Raw genomic sequence first — 24,320 nt, forward strand, 5'->3', positions numbered from 1 at the left:
TTAACGTAATTAGATCCATGTGGAAGAAGTGAACTGTAACATTAGCTCATTTAAGGTCTGAAAGTAAAACAGGTGCTTTAGTAGTTGTGCTTGAATGGACGGGAAGCTTTTGCCTTTAAACCAATTAAATGTATTATCGACAAACAAGACTGTAAGTTATAGGCAATCACGCTACCAAAGATAGCCAACCTTGGCAAAGCCTGTACGTACTGCTTTATCATCGTGTAATTATACTCTCGTCAATGGAATAGGAAGGTGTAAATGTAGGTGCTTGATCTCTTGACCTATTAGTCCGATTGATATCGTTTATCGTATTATGTTTAGGGTTTCCCACTTTTACTTTAGAAATAATTACGTCTAACGAAAATGGTCATCTTCCGAATTTTGTACCAATGATACACACATCGCTTGATTGTCTATTAACATCGTTACATGATTCCATATAGAGCGCTTCTTTAGAAACCTGCCTGGTGTTTTATTATTGTTTGAGGGTCAGCTTGTTTATCTGGAAATCTGTTCGCTAACACGGTCCCAGTTATAATACATCCTTCGAGGCTCTTTCAGCAATACGTTTGGTAACTTTCCCAACGGAATTGGTGAATATGCTATCGTTGATGTCTGCAAGTTATCTGGTTAAGTCCGTTAAAGTGCGAAAAATGGTTTTGCTTCGCAGATTACCTAGTTATTCTGCAGATTCATTAGATATTAATTATTATCAACCAAATATGCGTTATAATGAATAGAAATTGGTTCTTGGCTTAAATAAAATAATAGTTGATTGCTAAAATTAACTTTAATTTGGTATAATCAGTAAAATCAGCTCAGTAGTAGCAGATCTTGTTTAAAGTGTGAAAAGATAAACAGTTACAGCATTTAACAAACTTATTAAACTAGGTAGGTAGGTATGTAGTTAAAACATTTTTAAAACCTTATTGCGATGAAATCATTTATTAGTGCAATCTAAAGATGAGTGGCAATTAGAGTTACATAACAATTTGTTTTGTTTTGTTTTCAATATTGTTTTGCACTTGAACAATTGCGAATGTGTTAATGTGACAGATTGCTACTAATTTAAAGGAAATTTCGCTGCACCTCGCGTCGAAGTTTTTTGTATTCTTAAATGAACATTGATTGTTAATTACGTCTCGCTCTTTAACAGCATCACGCGTGTATGTTTGTACTCCCAATAAATCTTAATTGCTTATTAATGTCGCACTCCTAAAGGTACCTTTACACTATAATATATCTCACATGATTTTTATATGATATGTTATATGATATTTACTACCAACATATTTTTCGTAAGAGTTTTAATGTTTTACTTTACACTTGGCAGGTTTTTCATATGACTTTAATACAAGAAGCCATATATAACTTCTCTAAATTAAAATGTTCCAAGTTCCAAGATTGGGCTACTAGTTCAAAAGTTACAGCCCTTTGAATTTTCTTTCGAAATTGGTTTCTAGTCTATAACTTGATTGAGAAGTCTGATCGAAAAAGTACGAATTGTTTTGGATTCTACGCACCAAAATTAATAAGAAAAAGTGTTTTCCCGAGAAATTTTGGTGCAGTCGATTTTTGGAAAAATGGAAGGTTATACACTGCCTTTTTTTGCCACGAAAAAAAAATTGTCTCAGATCGACCCGGAAAAAAATTTTTCTTATAGAACGTGGCCTGTAGAATCCATAATTTCAAACAGTTCCAAGATTGGGCTACTAGTTCAAAAGTTACAGCTAGGGAATGCAATCCCGCAGCAAAATCTCAATCCCGGTATTTGCGGGATCGTTAGATGTTAATCCCGCGGGAACCCGGTATTTGCGGGATCCCGCAAAATTTTAAATAAATTGGCGGCAAATAAGCAATTCTGTGCGGTTAACCTCTGTATTAAAATAAATCGCTAATTATCACAATAAGTATTCAACAAAAAAGTACCTTCAGGCTAACTTAGAACTCAAAAAAATCACCTGTAAAGCACAAATAGGTGAACTTCTAAAGTGCCTCAAAAATCATAGTACATTTTTAACGAAAAAAGTTTAACAATTATTTTAAAAATAATTTCTCCGTTATGCGTTTCATTAACAAAGCAAACAGAGTCGTCCCCTTGGTCGACATTAAGGATGAGTGTACCCTTATTTGAAAGATTACCCCAAACATTTGAAGGGTTAATTACCAATCAAGACACTATTTGACAATGTGTGTCTGAAAACACCACTACAACCAGACAACCAAATACCAATATACTCGTAAATATTTATTGCTCGATTTATTGTTTATGTAATTTATTCTTTCATTAGTAACTAATATACCTATAATCATTGATTATACACACCTATAATCAATGATATAATCAAAAGTTTACTGGTTTACTCAAATATTCAGCTTTTTCAGATAAGTACAACAGCAAAATGCGAAAAGTAACCATAAAAGGGCGGGATCACTTGGATATTTAAAATAAGTCATGTCATTTGTCATGCAGAAATAGAAACATCCCTATTCCACGATTTACGTATTATTTCCATATTATTTCCTTATGATTTGTCTTACTCTTATGACAGCCATAATACCAAAAATAGTATAGTGTAAACACAAATCTAAATGCTTGTTACTTATCATATGACAAATCACATGAGAAGTATGATAGTGTAAAGGTACCTTAAGACTGGTTGACGCAGAGCTTGTCGACGAATTCCCATCTAAAGTGCCAATAAATACCGATTTTAATATTTTTTCTTCTTTGACACTAAACAAATAAAGATGTCGCAGTTTTCCAACCGCTGGTTTTTCCAGGGAAAGCGACGCATGTTGAGATCATTTCATCACCGAACACTTTGGAGACGATCTCCTCCACTCAAGTAGCTTCTGTAACTTGTCATAAATTCATTCGCGTTCGTTTCGCTATAATAACCAACTCAGCTCGTCGTTGGATACTCTGTGTGGAAGGTTCCTTTTAGCACCTGTTGGACACTTTTTTTTCGGAGAATCTAAACCTGTTATCAAAATTTCCATAACACGCTATAGATGTAGAAGCTACAGGCTACTATACTTTCCTATTCCTTATGGACGCCATATTGGATTTTCACCTTCTACTTCCGACCGTTTAAGCTAGGAAAAATGAAAACGGAATTTGACTCTTGCGTGATTCTTATGTCAGTTATTTTCAAAATGTTCGAATTCGTTTATTTAGTCACAAAACGAGACAGTTTCTCCCCATTTAACCTACACTGTAACTCTCACCTATACGGAGATCTCAATGGTGAGCCACGAATTTGATCCACCCTGTACAAGCAAGAACCCTGAAAGAGAATCAGCAGAACACCGAAGATATATTAATATAATTAAATCTGGACCACGATTTACCTTTTCCCTTCAATATCGCATTGAGTTCAACTTTCCCCTACCATTTCAACGCCCGCGGGTCTCCTTATTATAGTCTAGTCACTCTAGGGTGATAAACGCATTTCCGGTGTTATATAATATAAGCTCTAGACCTCGTATACCTCGGATATGGTATAGTGTGCGCTACAACATACAAAAAATTGTTGCTAAGTATTTAGGCGAGTGTAATATGGGTAATTTTCTTACGCAGGGTAGGTATCAGGAGGGTGGTACCTTTTATTAGTGTGGTCATGCACCCCATGCGGCACCTCCTTGACCACGTGACTGGTTTCTGACGAAAACGGTGAATAAATAGAGGTTTTACCCCAATTTAGATATCGTTAGGAAGCAGTTTAAAGTGTTCGCGTTACACTATCGAATAGACTATATCTATCAAATCTGATATCAACGAGGTTTTTATACGACCTTCCAGTGATGAGATCTGGTCCTTCTTACGGACGAAGGGACACGTGTAACATTTTTGAAAAATGCCCTGAACAAGTTTAAATTTTAAGGCCAACTACAACAATTTCAATCATCATTAATTAACAGCGGCACTATGTAGGAAAAACTGTCAAAATTTGATACTGCCAATTCAGTGCTGCAGCAACACCCGAATCTTTTGCGCATAATTCAAACGATAGTTCTAAAGAATCATCCGGTATGACTAGTCTATTAACATCTGCTTTTTAAGGCAAATGAGTGGAACTTCTTTTGTCATTTATTTTCTTCGGAAAGAAATTTTTGTCTATTAGGGAAACAAATATGGCTTTATTGAAGCTTTATTTCATGAATAGACTAAATCTTCTACTGTAGTCCATGGCCGATTGCGATATTCAAGATATACAATGCGAAATTAGCAAATGTCTTAAATTACATTTTGCGTCCTGTCAATTCAAAATCTTTAGAATCTTTAGTTTGGGGATCTACTTCACATTTTATGTACGGCACGGTGCAAGTTTCCCACACTGATGACAGTGTCGTTAATTGTCTACGATTTGTATTCAAGTATAGAACTAAATTTCCATATACATGTATCTGGCTAATAGGATTAAATAAATTAAGAAGTTCGTGTTCCCAATTTACCGTTTAATTAAGGTTAAATATCTGTTCGATTGCAATATTTCTTGGCGCTAACGCCATGTACAGGACATTCTCCAAATTAAAATGTAATTTGCCAATTAATATGTGTTTTCTTTGACTGTGTATCCCAGAACCGCAATTAATTTTGAATCTCTCTTTTTTTCAGGAGGCAAATGGCGAACTTACGATGGATTCCCGTATGTGGTCTTTAAAAAAGTTTTACATTCAATTCTCAGATCTCTATTCTTGGTTAAATAGCGTTCAAGAGACTTTGTGTGGAAAGGAAAATGGTAGCAACGGAGAATCTTTAAGGACTGTAAGGATTGTGATTAATTCGCTTCTTTTATCTTACAGTTTTTGTCCGTAGCGTTACATTAACGAAGTTGTAAAGAAGAATTCGCTTCTAGAAGTTTTTAACGAACAAGCTAGTCAGTTAGTGCAGTTACATCCAGAAATGGAAGAAGAAGTTACTTGGCGAGTGATGCGTTTAAATTCCAAATGGGAATCGATCGAAACCGCTTTGGGATTAGATTGCAAGAATTGCAGCTTACACACATGCACAGGTTAGATTTTTTATTTTTCCCTCATACACATTCAATGCGTAATATATGTATTTTACTCGTTTCTGGCGTTGATTATGCGAGACATAAATTTGCGTTAGGAATCTCGAAACTATTTACCGAGGAAATACCTGGAGGCGCTCTATGTGCAAAGCCGGTCCATTACACGTTCCGTACATTAACTTTTTAAAATTGCAAACTTTTTTTATTTAAGCAGGCGCTATATTTTGCATAACTTTGCAAGGTAGAAACTTGAATTTACGGTTGCATTGGCACTTTGTTTGGGAAATAACGTGTCCCAAATTTGGTTTACCTGCTTCCATTAGAAATCCAATCTATCCATATTATTGGAATGTATACTTCAAACCGGAAGAAGTATATTCGCTTACCACACTTTTCGCTTAGAATTGTATCACATCTGTAGTGGTATTAGCATTTGTGAGAACTTTTGGCGCTATCCTTCTGTAAAAAGTTAAATCTGTACTGATTCGGTATACTTTTTGAATTTAATTCAATCGAAAAATTTAATCTATTTATCAAGTTTATTATGAGAACGATAAAATACACAAAAAAATAAACATTTAGATAATTAAATAGTTCATGATATGAAAACGTTTTAATCAAATTTTGTTGAAATTGTTATTTAAATATTAGTTTTGTTAGGAAAGTATCCAACCCTATTATTTCGATGGTTAAAAGGTTAATATCACATTGGTCGTTTACAGTTTTGTGGTGGCTGGTGGCCGTTCATCAGCATCATTTGAACATCCCTTGAATTTAGTGCCAGCGCAAAATAGCTAGTACATCGTTGAAAACAATACGTAATGTATGTTAAAAAGTTGGTCGAAGTAGGGACCAAAAGAAACATATTTTTCACAATATAGCAACGGCCTAAAATGTTTCTTTTGAAATTCTAAAAATCTGTGTCTAATTTTTTTCTCAGCATCAGAGTAGAAGTAACGGGTTCACGTAGGTTTTTGGTTATATATCCTTTTCGATTTTGTTAAATTACTAAAGGGAATTGCGAAAGTTTTGATTATGGTGAAGTGTGGTGTACATGAAACCAACGATAGGTTTTTGAAAACTAACAACAACAATCCAACTGTAATTGATTTCAAATTAATCGATTGGTATACACGACCCATTCCACTAGGACTGTTTGAGAAAAATGCTTGGATCTTCTTGAATGATGGAAATTGTTCTCCTCTTTTTTTTTTCTTGCAAAATCTTCGGCTAAAATGTTTTTTTCATCATGTCGGTTTGTTACGATTTTATTAGAAAACCACCCAAAGATATGATACGGGTCATTTCAAGCTCGTTTTGTGATCAGCGATTAATGCAAAAATCAATGCAAATATTGAATAAGTTTACTAAATACAGAGCTTTAACGTTGCTGGGAAAGTGAAGTAAGTAGGTTTTTGAAAATGTGTACTTAGAAGTTACTCTGAAGGCCGAATTGATGTAAAATATTTTCAAAATGGCGACACTTCCCGAAATACCGGAAGGAGCTAGTAACTTGATTATTTTAAATGGCAACCCCTATTTTTTTAATGCATTTTTGGATACTACGTGAAATTTATGGTCTTCTGATATCCACAAGGTTTTTAAGTTATTTTGACTTTATAAAAAATGGCGGATTCAGACGGTACCTTGAAAATTGATTATTTGAAATCGGTTGTAGTTATGGCAATCTATTTTACAAGTGCATAGAGAAAGAATAGGGCTTTCTTTTAGTGTATGACCGCACTATGGAGATCCAAATTTAAGAAATTTCAACGACTAACACAATTTTATATGCAAATAAGATCAAATTATTTTAAAACCTTCCCTTCTTCAACACATGCTTAAAATGAGCGCCTTCGTGTTTCAAACATAATTCAATTCCTTTACTTAAATGTTCTCTTGTAGAGTTCTGTATTATTTGTGGTTCATTGGCTCGTAGTGCAATTCTTATTCTCAAGATCGTGCCTTCTCTTCTCTGTGTCTTTTACATATCCCCACAAAAAGAAATATAATGGGGAAGGGTCCGGGGAACGAGCAGGCCAAATAGACCGTTATATGACCTTTCGGGAAATACTGATCTGTGCATGGAAAATGCGCTAAAGTTAGTCGCCTTAAGGCGAAAACCTTTTTTCATTTTTTAATTATGGCGTCAGTCAAAACCTTATTCCCTAACTATAATCAGAAAATGGACCCAAGTATTCCTTTGGCACTTAAAATACGAAAAACCTCACAAGTTTTTATTATCAGATTTACAGGTCGTTTTACAAAATTTTACCACACTCTCGAACTGAAACTTGGCATTCAAACCCTTGAAAAGCCCTTTAGTGCATTTTCGAAAATATAGAAGAGCAATATTGTTCCTCCCATCTGTTCATTTTTATAGCTTACTTTTGACTGAAATTAAATGTTGTTATTTTATAAACTAGCGAAAATCTTTATCTTACTTGGATTACAGATACTAGTTTTGTACAAATTTTTAGTTCTCACTAGAATTCCGGACAGCCCTTCATTAATTCTAATTGTTTTTCTAATGAAGTTTTTGCTAGCGACTTACAATACGAAAGCAATAAAGGATTTTTACTTTTAAAACTCAGAAATACAAAGTTCTACACTCGGGTATTATTTTTCATAGCTCTTTCAAAGTATTTGTTTCAATTCCCATTAGTATAAACAAAAGTTTTACACCAAGATTGGAGGGGCTGTCAAGAACTAGGTCTTTTATAGACAATTCTGATTGAAAATTATACATTATTGGACCTAATCTATTTTAGTTTTTCTGCGGTGGTAATGAAGCGAAAATACAGTATCAGAAACGCTGATATTAAACTGAGAGTAAATACCTATCCAGCTTCAGTCGGACAGAAGATTACCCCATCCCACAATCTTCAAATTGCTAAAATCTCATTAAAAGTTACCTTTCAACGCAAATTATTGACCGCATCTTGAAAGGATCCAAGCTAAAAATCGGTCACGACGTATTTATTGTAAATCGTGTTATACTATTTCTATTGACGTAAAGTAATCGAAGACAACCATATTTAAAAATAGATTATTTAACTATTCTATCGTTAATAATATAACCGCAATTTTCTAACATCTATTAAAGCTTTATACAGAAACAGTTATAAAGTAAATAATTATACTAAGATTTCTGCTTTTCACGGCGTCTTTACGGTTAATTTTTATATTTACAGCAATTTAGATTATTGCCCACAATAATCATAACTTATTTACCAATTAATTACTGTTGGTTAAGTTTTTATCTCGCGCCTTTATGAAGATCAGAAATTATCTCTCGAGTTATTTAAGTCATGTTTGCTTCCGACCGGCACAACTGTCGCTAGTTTTAACTTGGGAGAGATAAACAAAATTATAAATCCAAAATTTACCCTCCATGTTTTTAAAACGCGTGTAAAGCTTTGCAAATAGGTATATGGGAAATGATTTGACTAAAGAAACTTATTTGTTACTGATAAGTCCTTTTTTACGGGTTGTCCAAGTATCCGAAAGATTGTGTAGATCATTTGCAAATTCGTAATCTTAAATTCTTAAATGCTCGAAGTTTTCGATAAAATTAAAATCTTTATTAAATCCTTCGAAATTTTAAGTTTCATGAGACTTCGATGGTCCAGTTCTGTTCCGATGGTAGGTATGCGAATTTTCAGCGTGGACCTTGCTACTTTCAAAATTTGAGAGATAATTTCGATTTTTTGTGTCCAATGGTGCATTATAATATTAACGACCGGTCATTTGTTTCTAAAAAATTTACGAATCATCTTATATTACATCAAATCTCATGTTTCCTCACTTCTTCTTCGAGAAACTTATTTCAATGTTTAGTGGCAAAAACTCGGATCATCAAAGAAATCGACTTAATTCTAGAGACGTTCTCTAGCGGGCAAACGGACTTGAGTGTGAACGTCGTGTGTTTTGGTATAAATGCAAAATATGCTTAACAAGTTAAAAAGTAATCGTAAACGATTTACATAAAGCGCATTTCCACTTGCATTCATTTCCCATTTGTAAGATGCAACTTCTGTTAAAATCGTAGAAATCCGGCCACAAATATGAAAGATAGCATTGCACATGGGCAATCCATTGTTGACGTGCTACTTCAATTTCAGTTTATGAGAAGAATTTCATTTCAATGCTTTTCTAAATAAGAAAGTTGGAACTGCGCATGCGCAAACCTCAATTTTAAAACTAATGTTAGATTTTCCTTTGTTCCAAGCGCCTAAGTATCAAATTTCACTTAAATAGTTCCATAGATAAAAAAGTTGGCACGGCGCATGCGCAAAATAAAATTTTGAAACTGGCGCTAGATTTTCCTTTATTCCAAGTGCCTATGTATCACATTTCATTTAAATTCTTCCATAAATAAAAAAGTTGGCACTGCGCATGCGCAAAACCAAATTTTGAAATTGGCGTTTGATTTTCCTTTATTCCAAGTGCCTATGTATCAAATTTCGTTTAAATTCTTCCATAAATAAAAAAGTTGGCACTGCGCATGCGCAAAACCAAATTTTGAAATTGGCGTTTGATTTTTCTTTATTCCAAGTGCTTCTGTATCAAATTTCGTTTAAATTCTTCCATAAATAAAAAAGTTGGCACTGCGCATGCGCAAAACCAAATTTTGAAATTTGCGTTTGATTTTCTTTTATTACAAGTGCCTATGTATCAAATTTCGTTTAAATTCTTCCATAAATAAAAAAGTTGGCACTGCGCATGCGCAAAACCAAATTTTGAAATTGGCGTTTGATTTTCCTTTATTCCAAGTGCCTATGTATCAAATTTCATTCAAATACTTTTATAAGTAAAAAAGTTTGCAATTCGGTTTATAAATGGTCGAGATGCGAAAAGGGCACTGTGAATTTTGAATCGATTCGATTCAACTTTTGGCATTGCGTATTATATGGCTAAAGCTATGCCCATATTGAATTTCATGCAATTCAGTTCATAACTAACGGAGATGTAAAAGCGATCGAACATTTCTAAACAAAGTTATCGTTCACACGGACAGATAGATGGACAGACAGACAAAGGAACAGACGGAGAGACCAACCGGCAGGCGAGAGATAGCAATGCAAAATTATAAACGATCTCTAGGATCGTTAATAAACGGCAAAAGTGTAAAATTATGGAACATGTAAAAAACGGTTTTTTGTTTTTTTTACAATAACTTTTTTTGTAAGCGGTACAGAAAAAATTCCTTCCTTGGTACAAGACTCGACACCATAACGAACCAAATAGCGAAAAAAGTAGAACAATAGCTCTTAAGATAAAAAACTAGTAGCGTCGCAAAGTTAGCGGACGGACGGACGGACGGACGGACAAAGTGGCCACAATAGCGCATTTTTTTTTATTTTTGTGGAAATGCGCTAAAAATGATAATGCCTGGATTGTTATGGGGCCCTAGGGACAACTTTCGGTTTTAAATACGGACTCGTAATTGTGAAAATTGCATTACACATGCCACCGCCCTAAAACTGATTCTGTATTCCCCCCTTTTAAAGTCATTATTCACTTACGCCTGTCCACTTTGGACTGCAACTTAAGAAAAATACAGGTTTTTTAAAGTAAAGTATAGCAATCAATGCACCCTGCTTCAGCCAATACCCAAATACACACCGAGCTTGGAATGACAACGTCACCCGGTTCATTAAAAAAAGGAATAAAAAGTTCTTTGAGATATGCCCTAGCACAGTGCAACATAACTTCGGTCAAGTAAACATTCATTGTAGGTTAAGAAGACAACTAGGTACTCCAAGATAAAATAATAGTCCTTAATAATAAGAATTAATAAAAATGGAAAACAATATTGATAACTTTCTATTTATTGATCGATATCGACGCAAGTTTAATCTGTTAGCAAATGGGATATATGGAACAGTGTGTGTCTACGGTATTTTTTGGTATTGTTCGTTGTTAATTTTTTAGGGGGAATTAGTGTTACATGAATGGGGTATGTTTGACGATGTATTTAAACAAAGAAACATAAATATAACAAATAATTAAATTGAGTTATAATAAGAAATATTTGAATTATTTTGAAAAAATTCTTTCTATATCTCGCAACGCATTTATCCAAATGCTATAAACGCACATTTCAGAAACTAAATTTCATGATACACCTTCATACTCTCGATAAATGGAATACCTTCTCTAATTGTTTTCGCCTATATCCTTTTAAGTGCCCTAATCAGACTTCAAGCACTTTCTATTAAAATGTCAAGAAGTTTTTTGTCCTAGCTATAGGCTGCAATGAAAATGATGCACGTTTCCTCTGTAATAATCCGCTCATCAAAACGGTTAAACGACGCGCAAGCCTCGCGTTAGAATAAAAGTTTATCATTAGCATATGCAATGTTCATTTACGGTAATAAGCATTCGCACAGAAGAAGGATTGCACTATGACTTAAAAGGTAATAAATAATAGGTATAAATGCACGTCACTCATAACGGTACGGGATCGATGCATGATAGTGTCTTATTAATGAGTAAAAATGCCCCTAATATGTCTTAGGTAAGCTCCTTTCCTTGTTAGCAACTTTCTTGTCAATTGCATTTGACGTGCGTGAAATGCTTTCTCTTTTTGTTAAAAGAATAGGTAAGGGGTTATCTATTCCGATTAATTGTGCTGGAAATCTACTACCAAGGAATCGATAGCATTTACGTCGAAGGTCGGAAAACAATTTCATATTACGTATTTATGAATTAGGGGATGGAATTTTGGTCAACTGTTACGGCATGACTGATGTTTTGTACTTGTTTGTTACTAGCGTAGCCGCAATTCTTGCAAGGTACTGCATTTTGTGATACCAAGGTGTCACTTGGTACAGCTGTTCTTTAGAACCATTTAGACGATTTGGCCCGAAGAACACGTGATATTTTACGGGTGGGTAGATTTTAGAGGGGGTGGGGGTAATTAATTGTAAAATTTTTGAAAAAACTAAATATTTAATTTTATTTGTTTATTGCTTAGAGACGAGATCTGGGTGTCTATTTCGAATAATTTTAACCCAAGGAATTCAATGGTAGCGTCAGAAATCTTATCCGGATAGAGGAAATCGCCAAAAGTCGCCATTTTAGAAAATGTTTAGACTTATGCTTTTGGTGTCAGTGGATTCATTTATGGTAACAAAAATAACCTACTACAGGCATCGGAAGTGCATGAGAGGCTTCCCTGCCACGGCTACCACACTTTCTGAAATCGTCGTACTCAGTGAAAACCAAGATATTCCAAAGTTTTGATATATTACAAACTTATAATAATATTTTATTTAATAAAAATACACATTAACAAAACAAAAACAGAAGGTCTCGCAGCCACACCTGTCCAGAGCACCGACTGACTTCCATACCTGTGACAGCTTGGACCACAGAGCCTTCTAATGTCTGACTTCAAGAGTCCATCCCCATTCTTCAGGACTTGTAGAGTTTCCCTTTACCTGGTTTGCACAGCCCCCATTTGTGGCCAGCGACTTACGCCGCTCTCTCTGTGTCCAATGCAGCACGAGTTGGGGAAATTAAAACAAGGTGCTTACTTTCTGAAGCAAATATTTGTTTCATTGCCGCATTTATAATTGGAAAAGACGCCTAAAATACCGTGCTTGGCTTTTCTCAGTGAAATTTGAAGGAAAAACAATTTTAGCTCTGATGATTCTATGCGCACAGCATACAGTTTTATTGTGAATTTCTCCACGTCCGCGTATACTGTAAGACTAATTTCAACTTGCGAGTTGAATATCTCCTTAAAGGCAGCAGTAAAGGATAATTTTTTTGCGGCAGGGGCACGCGTTCTGTGTGGGAAGCATAGAACGAATCCTTTACAGCTGCATTTAAGGAGATTTCCAACCCTCAAGCTGAAATCAGTTTTACAGTATATACGCGGACGCGGAAAAATCCACAGTAACTGTATGGCGGGCGGGAATCAGAGGTAAGTGTTTTTCCTTCAAATTTCACTGAGAAAATCAAGCACGGTGTATAATATACTTATTTTTTAAACGTTACTTCCAGGTATAAATGCGGAACGAAAACAAATGTTTGCTTCAGAAAATAAGCATCTTGCTTCAATTCCCCCAACCCGTGCTGCATTGGAGGAACACATAAAGAGAGCGGCGTATGTCGCTGGCTACATCTGGGGTTGTAAAAACCATGTAAAGGGAAACTTTACAAGTCCTGAAGGATGAGTATGGACTCTTGAAGTCAGACAATAGAATATTCTGTTGTCCAAGCGGCCATAGGTATGGAAGGCAGTCCGTACTCTGGACAGCTGTCGCTGCGAAACAGGCTACATCCCCCTTCGCTGATGCAGTTGCCGGCAAGATTGACTGTCACTGTTCCCCTGCATTCCAAAAGTGTATGGGGGTTGCTCACACCAAGGGTAAGGATATTTTATACTTTAATTCGATATAGTTTACCTACTATAGAACCTTCAATATTTAAATACTTAAAACTTTGGAATATCTTGGTTTTCACGGCGCGTGGCGTCAGGGGCGGACTGGCACGGGGGGGGGGGGTGGCGATTGCCACCTGGCCTGTAGATCATAATGGCCCGTTGGAAATTTATAAGTATGTGCTGTATTTAGTTTCTTGCACTATTAATAAATTATTAACACGTTTCTCTAATTGGGGTTGATGTTAGGTTGTTAAAAAATTCTGTTTTAATTGAAGTGTTTTACAATGAATTTATCATTTTTTGTCGTAGCATGAAAGTGCTGAAATACAATGATAGGCGACGCACCTCGTGTGGATTGTATATTTTGTTACTTTTAATTATCAGCTGCAATTTAAAAAAAAACTGTATGGTAATTGATTTTCGAGAAAGGAGTACTTTAAAATGTTTTTGTGGTGCACCTCAGAGCTAACCCCCCCCCCTCGCCACCTTCATTACTACACTAATACTTTAATGGCTTAATGGCCCGTAAGTAAAGTACCCAGTCCGCCTCTGTGTATAACCTTCCTTTTTTACCAAAATATCTCGGGAAAACACGTTTTCTTATTAATTTGGGTGCGTAGAATCCAAATCAATTCGTACTTTTTCGATCAGACTTCTCAATCAAAAGTTATAGACTAGAAACCAATTTCGAAAAAAAAATCAAAGGGCTGTAACTTTTGAACTAGTAGCCCAATCTTGGAACTGTTTGAAATTATGGATTCTACAGGCCACATTCTATAAGAAAATTTTTTTTTCCGGGTTGATCTGAGACAATTTTTATTTCGTGGTTTAAAAAAAGGCAGTGTATAACCAGGAGCGCACTGGCCCGGGGGGGCGGGTGACGATTGCCACCTGGCTTGTAGATCATAATGGCCCGTTGGAAATTTATAAGTATGTGCTGTATTTAGTTTCTTGCACTATTAATAAATTATTAACACGTTTCTCTAATTGGAGTTGATGTTAGGTTGTTAAAAAATTCTGTTTTAATTGAAGTGTTTTACAATGAATTTATCATTTTTTGAAAGTGCTGAAATACAATGATAGGCGACGCACCTCGTGTGGATTGTATATTTTGTTACTTTTAAGTATCAGCTGCAATTTAAAAAAAAACTGTATGGTAATTGATTTTCGAGAAAGGAGTACGAGGCCGGGACATTTCGCCGAATGCCCACAACGCCGACACGATTTTTTGAAGGTCCATATCGCCGACTAGGGACACTACGCCGACGGACACTACGCCGACCGTGCCCACATCGCCGACAAGTGAACAAGGGACACTAAGCCGAACGTGACCATAACGTCGACTCATACAACACTTCTTAATCAAGCTGGACGGTGTGCAACACCAAGTAGCTTTTGACGTTAGGTTATTGTAGGTTCAGAATATTTTTTTAAACTTTTTTCGAACTACAGACTCATACGAAAATTCTTAATCAAACTGGACGGAGTGTGAAGCAAAGCAGCTTTGGATATTAGGTTATTTGTAGGTTTAGGACATGTTTTTTAAAACTTTTTAAAATGCAAACTCATACACTGGACAGAGTATGAGGGGCCTGGATTTTCGAACAGTCGGCGTTGTGGTCACGTTCGGCTTAGTGTCCCTTGCACACGTTTCGGCAATGTGGGCACGATCGGCGTAGTGTCCGTCGGCGAAGTGGGCATGGTCGGCGTTGTGTCCCTTGCACACTTGTCGACGATGTGGGCACGGTCGGCGTAGTGTCCCTAGTCGGCGATATGGACCTTCAAAAAATCGTGTCGGCGTTGTGGGCATTCGGCGAAGTGTCCTAGACCCAGGAGTACGTTAAATGTTTTTGTGGTGCACCTCAGAGCCTCCCCCCCCTCCCCCGCCACCACCACTACTACACTAATACTTTAATGGCCCGTAACCTGTGCAATTCCACCTGGCCCGCAGTTACCCAGTCCGCCCCTGCGTGGCGTCATCAGAAAGGTTGGTAGTGAAGTCTCTCATGCACTTCCGATGCCCGTAGGTTTTGTTAGCATAAATGAATTCCCTGAGCCCAAAAACATAAATCTAGACACCTTACACGACCTGGTCTGCCTTAGAAATATAATTCGACCAAAAGTCTGCCATTTTGTAAAAAATGCCGCTTTTGACGGACTTCCCCTATCCGGATTATATTTCTGGCGCTACCATTGAATTCCTCGAATTAAAATTATGCGAAATTGGACACCCAGATTTCGTGTCCAGGCTATATTTAGTTTAGTTTCAAAAATTGTACAATTAATCATCCCCACTCGTCGGAAAGGTTGCTTTCACAAAATGGAATTGAACTTCATTTTCAAAATTTTACAAAATTCAGTTTCGAAAGATTTAAAATTTCACATCATTGATTTGGAGTCGCATTCCATAAATTTGAATAACTCGAAAGTCACAATGTGTATGATACGGCACAATACGGCACGAAATAAGCTTGTTTTATAGTAAAAAACTAAGAATTTCAAGATCGATACTTCACGAACCTTAAAATACTTGTTACTTCCGCAACCAAACGTTTGATGCTTCACTTTTGACAATTTTCAGGATTCGATGCTAATAAATTTTATTGTGACTGATGGAAATAGACTCTCTTTGCGGTGAAAAAGTCTACTAATAAATCGCAACTTCCGTTCCTTGTAAACGCTAATGGGAATTTTACACCGGCGACTTGCTAATGAAAGACTGCCGACAAAAGTTTATTTAATTTGGTGATTTTGAAGAGTTTCGCCCGACCACACGGTACTCTACTTATTTTAAAACGGGCATCATTATATAAAGAAGCCATAAAGATGAAAAAATAATAAAAGACAGTTGCACGTGAATAGTTGTCCCAAAAATAACTGAGAAATACTATATAAATGCCTGTGAGGTCAAAACTCCTATACATAACGTGGTCAAACAAAAATAGGGAAATAATATATTAAGTAACTTAACGAAGTGATTAAGTAGATGTTACAGTTACGATTTCGCTTTTCAAAATTTAAAAATATTTTATAACAGGCGCAGCTTAGCTATTTTTGGGCCGGTTGCGCGTGTTGCCGGAATAGAATGCACACGAAAGGTGCAATATTCAACTTTTCAAAGATATAAGTTTCATTTTGTCCACATTCCGCCACGTCTACTTCGGATAATTTTTTGGCCGTTGTAAATAGAAGTCTGAGGTTTCTCCTTTTTTTATATGTGAAGGGAATGCACAGATTGAAAATTGTTGACCTTATTTCATTCAAATTTATCATAAGCTCTCAACAGTTAACTATCGCATAAATTTATGCTCATCGTTACCGTCAATTTATATGATTATAAACATGAGAATTGGATCGAGATCGACAGTACTTTCATACTTAAATATTCAAACCGGAATTATCTACTTGAGATAATTAATTCAATTAAGACAAATACCTATATGTGTTTTGATTGAAGTAAACGTACGCTACACTAATTTTTAAAGTGCTTTTTTGCGTTTCTCGACTTCCTGCTTTACATTCCATTCAATTTCCTTTAAATGTTAGCTGTCAAATAACATTTATAATCACAATGAGATATCTTCTACTGTACAGTTATTGGTGAATGTAAACGTAAATGTGATGAGAAAAGAAGTCAGTTTGCCCATTGGGAGTTATAAGCTTCATCAAACTGTTGTATAAAGAAAGGCTTTAGAAATTATGCGAATATCAAACATGTTTGTATTGGCTCGATAAATATGGGAACGGGTCAGATCGTGTGAAAAATGATAGGTACTTGGACTTTGGAAGTAGGGATCGGACTTCGACGAAACCATCGCCACATAAGTCGATCGTATCAACTTATCTTTGGAATGTCCATTGTGACCAGTGCGCTCGAAAACTTCGCCTTCAATAATACACACTTACAGATTCTACATATATGACAAATAAAATTGGATTTCAGCTTCGTCACGTCTTATCCATTTGCAGAATAGCGTCGATTTTCGCAAAAAAAGATATTTCAATGTTTCAACCGATCATTTTGGAAGAAAACGTTTGCTTTTACAGCCATTAGAATTTAGCAAGGGATTTGTATGAATTATTATCATGTAATTACCTATTTACTACCTAACACAACTAAAGGTATTTCATATGCTAACACTCAGAAGGGCACATTCATTCACACCGCGAAACAACAACGTAAGGTCTAATCGACTTGAAATGGGATTCATGGGGTGTAAATAACCCTTAAAGCATTAAAACAGTTCATAGCAAATCCGAAAAGCACATTCATACTTCTGAATAAAAGTGCTTACCCCCATCCTAAAACAAAAAATTAGGTCTTATTGACTTGCAATGAAGTTTACGGGATGTAATCAACCCTTAAAACATTAATAAATTCATAGCAAAAGCTTGCATCAGCAGAGCACCATACTTCTCAATAATAGTGCCAACCTCCACGTAAAACAAAAAAACTGTGCGTAGGAACTACAGTCTACACACGACAAAAGCGAAACTCCCCTAGTTTGAAATGTAAACGTTATGTATTATTGCTATACAGGTACGGTAAACAACTAACACGCCAATTGAACCGTCCCCATTTCTGACGTAATTCCACATTTACAAATGTTGGGATCACATTGACTAGCAATGGAATTCGCGGGGTGTAATCAACCCTTGTAGTACCTTGTCTAGCGGCTGTGGAAATCCGTACTGGACATCCTTCGAGGTTTCTCTGGACCAGTGGATCGTGCGGCGTTGGATTGTTCCCCAATGGTTAAAGCATCGTTCGTAGTCTAGTACGGCCTTTTGTTTAATTTGGCCAAGCTTGGCCGAATATGATGGGCGATACTGGGTTCGAACTGACAAAAAATTGGTCTCGCTCTACCTGTTCGTCGATGATGTACTTATTGGATGAGGGTACGGCTTCGATGTGGAAATGGTGGTCGCATCTCCGAAGCGATCTCTTTTCTTACAAAAATTGTGCATCTTTCATATACATGTAGCGGTTGTTTCGTGTTGGGATGAGCAATTGTATTACTAAGTATGAATGTGCTCTTCTGATTCATTTTTTTTAAATGCTTTAAGGGTTGATTACACCCCATGCTATTGCAAGACGATGAGACCCCAACTTGTTGTTTCACCTTGGGGTAAATATCTTTATTACCAAGTATGAATGTGCGTTGGGGTAATTGCTAAGTATGAATGGCACGCGTTTGATATTAATTTTTTTAATGCTTAAGGGTTGATTACAGCCGGCGAATCTCATTGCAAGTCTATAAGACCCTAGCAGACTCAATGGTCATTCGGGTTTTTAGAGGCTGTGATTTTCTGCTATTTTCACGGAGAGCTTATACCATACTATGTATATGTACCTATTGTTAATGAGTCGCTTACCTAATAGCGTGTTATCTGATTATTGTTCGGGTCGAAGAAAAAATTGACCAATACAAGATCGGTTTTTACAATTGTCTATTAATTTCTATGGCAATATTAATATCCAGTAAGCAGAGACGCAATACATGAGTATTAGCTTGTAATTTAAAGGGCACAAACAGGGGCGGACTGGGTAACTGCGGGCCAGGTGGAATTGCATAGGTTACGGGCCATTAAAGTATGTGTAGCGCGGGGGGGGGTTAGCTCTGAGGTGCACCAAAACATTTTAACAAGTACTCCTTTCTCGAAAATAAATTACCATACAGTTTTTTTTAAAATTGCAGCTGATAATTAAAAGTAACAAAATATACAATCCACACGAGGTGCGTCGCCTATCATTGTATTTCAGCACTTTCAACATACCACGACAAAAAATGATAAATTCATTGTAAAACACTTCAATTAAAACAGAATTTTGTAACAACCTAACATCAACCCCAATTAGAGAAACGTGTTAATAATTTATTAATAGTGCAAGAAACAAAATACAGCACATACTTATAAATTTCCAACGGGCCATTATGATCTACAGGCCAGGTGGCAATCGCCACCCGCCCCCCCGGGCCAGTGCGCCCCTGGTTATACATGGCCTTTTTTGAACCCCGAAATAAAAATTGTCTCAGATGGCCCCGGAAAAAAAATTTTCTTATAGAATGTGTTGGTAGCTATCCATCTTATAACGACTCAAAACGGGGTGATATTGACTAAGTGGATTGATAAAGAAGGTTTAGTGTCTTTATCAATCCACTTATAGAATGTGGCCTGTAGAATCCAAAATTTCAAACAGTTCCTTTGAATTTTTTTTCGAAATTGGTTTCTAGTCTATAACTTTTGATTGAGAAGTCTGATCGAAAAAGGATTTGGATTCTACGCACCCAAATTAATAAGAAAAAGTGTTTTCCCGAGAAATTTTGGTGCAGTCAATTTTTGGTAAAAAAGGAAGGTTATACACTGCCTTTTTTTGAACCCCGAAATAAAAATTGTCTCAGATCGACCCGGAAAAAAAATTTTCTTATAGAATGTGGCCTGTAGAATCCATAATTTCAAACAGTTCCAAGATTGGGCTACTAGTTCAAAAGTTACAGCCCTTTGAATTTTTTTTTCGAAATTGGTTTCTAGTCTATAACTTTTGATTGAGAAGTCTGATCGAAAAAGTACGAATTGATTTGGATTCTACGCACCCAAATTAATAAGAAAAAGCGTTTTCCCGAGAAATTATATACACAGGGGCGGACTGGGTACTTACGGGCCATTAAAGTATTAGTGTAGTAATGAAGGTGGCGAGGGGGGGGGGGTTAGCTCTGAGGTGCACCACAAAAACATTTTAAAGTACTCCTTTCTCGAAAATCAATTACCATACAGTTTTTTTTTAATTGCAGCTGATAATTAAAAGTAACAAAATATACAATCCACACGAGGTGCGTCGCCTATCATTGTATTTCAGCACTTTCAAAATACTACGACAAAAAATGATAAATTCATTGTAAAACACTTCAATTAAAACAGAATTTTTTAACAACCTAACATCAACCCCAATTAGAGAAACGTGTTAATAATTTATTAATAGTGCAAGAAACTAAATACAGCACATACTTATAAATTTCCAACGGGCCATTATGATCTACAGGCTAGGTGGCAATCGCCCCCCCCCCCCCCGGGCCAGTCCGCCCCTGGGCACAAACCTTTGGTAAAATGTCATTGCTGAATTTTATTCCGAGCTCTCGAACTAATAAGGTAATAACTGTGCTTTATATAAAACGTTTACAATTTTGGGGATTTACGAAAATTCAACCGGTTTAACCGGGTTATGGTAGATTTTGTTATGGTTACAATTATTGGGACAATTGTTTCTACCAATCCGGTTAAAACGATGCCTTTTTTTTTAAAATTAAATCGCCTATTCTCTAGACAAATTTTTACGTATTTTAAGATTTGGAGTTGATAATTTATAATTTTGATCAATTTCGGCAACCAACTACTGAAATCAAATTTGGTGGGGTTTTGAGATTATACGCATTTCGTGCATATATCTATCGATAAAAATCGCCCCTTCGTAAACAAACCGTAATTACGTTTTATCTTCGACACGTTTAATGCTTAACCGCAGTTATCAATCCACTGTGTGCGTATAGTATCGATCAAATTCCCTAGTTATTTTCGTCGTCATTAATAGCTTCCACGCGAGCGCTAATAACAGCTAAAAAAAAGTGACAAGAGCTTTTTGAGTTAAATGCGTTACTCTCCCCACGTTAGAATGAATACCCTTCTTTTTAACCGTGAGCTTATTTTTAGTCAATACATCTTAATTTCACGGAAATGTACATCGACAACTAGTGGAACAATTTCTTCATGTAATTGGTCTACTAATTAAAGAAATATCAGTACATAACCTAATCGTTTAAATGAATTTGACAAATAGGCTTAATTTAAATATAACTAAGCGCTAAAAACAAATGTCACTGTTGAGGTCGGAATGGCTGAAGACATTCCGACCAAAATAGCTACAAAAAAACTCTTCAGCGTTGCTCTCAATGGTTGTACGCATGCATGTATAATCCCGACGAACCATTTTCTGATGCACTAAATTCGTGTGTGTTTAAATTTCGTCATTTTTTTTAGATGTGGAGCACGAGCTGAAGAGATTGCGTACGTGGATGAAAAGTACAGAAACGCGCCTAAAGCCTTTGGTTTTTAGGGTCAAATGGAGCAAGACTGAACTAGAAAATAAAATTTTGGAGCATAAAGTAAGTAAGAATTTATTGTTTACGAGGAAGATGCGTATATAGAATGTGAGAAAGTATCCAACAGAATGTTAATATTTAAATTTGAATGGCGGAAACTTATTTCCTGTATTGTGAGATACACTTTTAATTGCCGAGTTACGACATTTATTTGTCTTTTCAGTTTCGGAAAAGCAAATAACAGTGGACAAATACCGCAAATGCCATTTTGAAATGTTATATTATTGAGTAATTTAGCCAAGGGGCACCACGGTGTATTCACTAGGTGTTTATTTACAAAGTCAAGCAAGACCGAATTTAGTACTTATACAAGATTTTAATTAGGCTCCTCATTTAATCATCTCGCTTGCTGGTTGCAAATTTTCCGGATTTTTTTTTGGGATTTGCACCGTGTATGCGCTTGACGCAATGCTACAATTTAATTAAAGCAAAGCTCAGTTTTAGTGTCGGCAGTTTGGCACAAAAATGTTTCAGTCAATTATCAGAGATTCCGTAAACACGGTTAAAGGTACAGTTACAAGTAAACAAACGCAACAAGACAAGGTTGTAGTTTATGAACCTCGTCGTTATATTTCATCCATGACGAACTCGGTAGTCAACACTGTAACTGCAGACTGCAAAAAAAAGATACGAGTAATCCGAAAATAAAACAAGGGGTGTCTTGTTACTAAAAAAAATTGCAGATTTATAGGTTTCCAATAAAACTCCGCCTATTGATTTTCCACTATTGAATAATTGATGAACGCTTAAAGACAAACAGGAATTATTTTGATTCGAATAACACGCGTGTCAGTATTTAATATTTTGTGTCGTTACTGTCAGTTGCAGTTGTTAAATTTCTGTATAAGTACATCGTAGGACGAACCTACCTTTTCATTTCATATAAACAAGGCTCGCAAACGTCTGGGAACGAATATACATTTCCATCACTTTGTCACTAAATAAACCGATACAATGGAATAACCAAGGGTCCTCAGTATTACCAGTATTTTAACGAGCGTTTATTTTAACCTTGCAAAATACATACAGGATGTTTTTTGGGAGCTTTAGTTGAACGTTTCTGGGAGAGTGAAATAGGCACTTAAGAGTTACTTTTAAAATCGATGTAAAATACTTTCAAAATGGTGGCACTTTCGGAAATACGGGAAGTAGCTAGTAAACTTCGTTGTTTTAATTTGAAGTCCCTATTTTTTATTGCATTTGTGTATTCTACCTGAAATTTCAGTTCTTTTGATATCCACAGGTCGATGTCTACCATTTATGGTTTTTATCTTGACTTAAAAAAATAACGGATGCAGACGGTATCTTGATTGAGTACTTAAAAACGGGTGTAGTTATGGCAACCCATTGTTACATGCATAGAGAAAGAATAGGGCGTGCTTTTAGTGTACTTAAAAAAAGTTCAGTTTTTTTCAAATGAAATGCCCGTTTTCTTACTATTGCATTTGCTAGAGAATCAAAATTTGCATATGTTGACATTTTCCTATAGCTATCTCTAACAGTTTCTGAGTGATTTCCATTACATTGATATGATACCATTTCTTTCGGATTTTCTTTTTAGTAGATTCCCATGTTTAGGGTTTAAATATTAGTTGCATCCATAAAATCCTAAAAAAGTACCATTATCGTCCATAATGTGCATTCGATTTAACCAGGGGACCTCCCAAGTCTAATTGAGTAATTATAGCAAGAAGTATTATTCTGTAGTAAAAATCGTATACAGATATTTGAGTCCGCCTTAGGCTAGCGAATGCTTGATTTTTCTTGGGGAGGGAAAGGAATTTAGCCTTATATGCAGTGATGTAAAAACCGCCGAAATCGTTTAAACGGCGCGGATCTAAGCTGTCGCTGAAACAGGTATAAGGAAAGCTTTAAATCTTTTCAGAAAATTTACAAAAAGAAAACATCTTCATCAGGCCTTTCATCGCATCTTCTCGAGAGGTGCAAATTTTTGCTCGAGCGACCCATATAATAAAAGCACACAAGAGCGTCGTTTTTGCAGAAAAGTGCGAACTATTGTCTATATGTGCCCCATGATATCCCCATTGTAGAGGGGGGGGGGGCTGAATGTTGATTTAGTCTCCTGATTTCGACCTTACAGCACAACATCACTTTTCTACGTGTGCTTTAACACACATCGGTGTCCCAATTTTAGAGGAGGAGGCTGGATGTTGACTTTTAATTTATTCAGAGTCTGTTAATACCTCAAAATGTCGAAAAATTGTTCGGTATTCTTGAGAACGTCATATTACAGACAATAGCCCCATTAAATTCATATGTTTTGACGTCAAAATATCTGAACTGCATCTGTCTATGTAGTGGTAAGACATATAATTATGATTCAAGCCTTATTTTGAACGGTATGTATTTTGAAAAATATTAGGTCAGGTTTACCAGTTTGCATCAGCGTGGAAGAGCCATATTCATTTTTTTTTAATCTTCTGGTTAATGACGGACCATCAACAAGGTATATTGAGCTGCAGCCTAGGGCCCTAAGGAGCTGGAGGGATAATAGGTAGGTGCCTATAAATATTAACATTTTTAGTGCTTGTTTTTCATGTTTCAGCTTAACTTATCTATTAGGTAGTCTATATAAATTTCTTTTTTTCGGTAGAAATTAATTGTCAGATAGACTTATTTTTTTTCTGTTCCTACACTAGGTAAATCACCTTAACAATGTACAAAAGAATGTAAAAAATAACTAACGATCTCAATCTGTCTTCATCTGTAGTAACTTCAGTCGTG

General features: G+C 36.0%; 1 protein-coding gene across 2 annotated transcripts in view; it reads left to right on the forward strand.

Moving 5' to 3' along the window:
• The window catches only part of LOC116173581, a 147,738-nt gene that overhangs the window by 53,355 nt on the left and 70,063 nt on the right, over window positions 1–24,320 (forward strand). For both annotated transcript variants that reach the window (XM_031491184.1, XM_031491183.1), the window contains exons 4-6: window positions 4,625–4,774; window positions 4,826–5,021; window positions 21,454–21,578. In XM_031491184.1, the coding sequence (XP_031347044.1) occupies window positions 4,625–4,774; window positions 4,826–5,021; window positions 21,454–21,578 (471 nt within the window). The remainder of the gene's footprint in view (window positions 1–4,624; window positions 4,775–4,825; window positions 5,022–21,453; window positions 21,579–24,320) is intronic.

The sequence above is a fragment of the Photinus pyralis genome, unplaced genomic scaffold, assembly GCF_008802855.1.
Source record: "Photinus pyralis isolate 1611_PpyrPB1 unplaced genomic scaffold, Ppyr1.3 Ppyr1.4_LG6, whole genome shotgun sequence".
NCBI lineage: Eukaryota > Metazoa > Arthropoda > Insecta > Coleoptera > Lampyridae > Photinus > Photinus pyralis.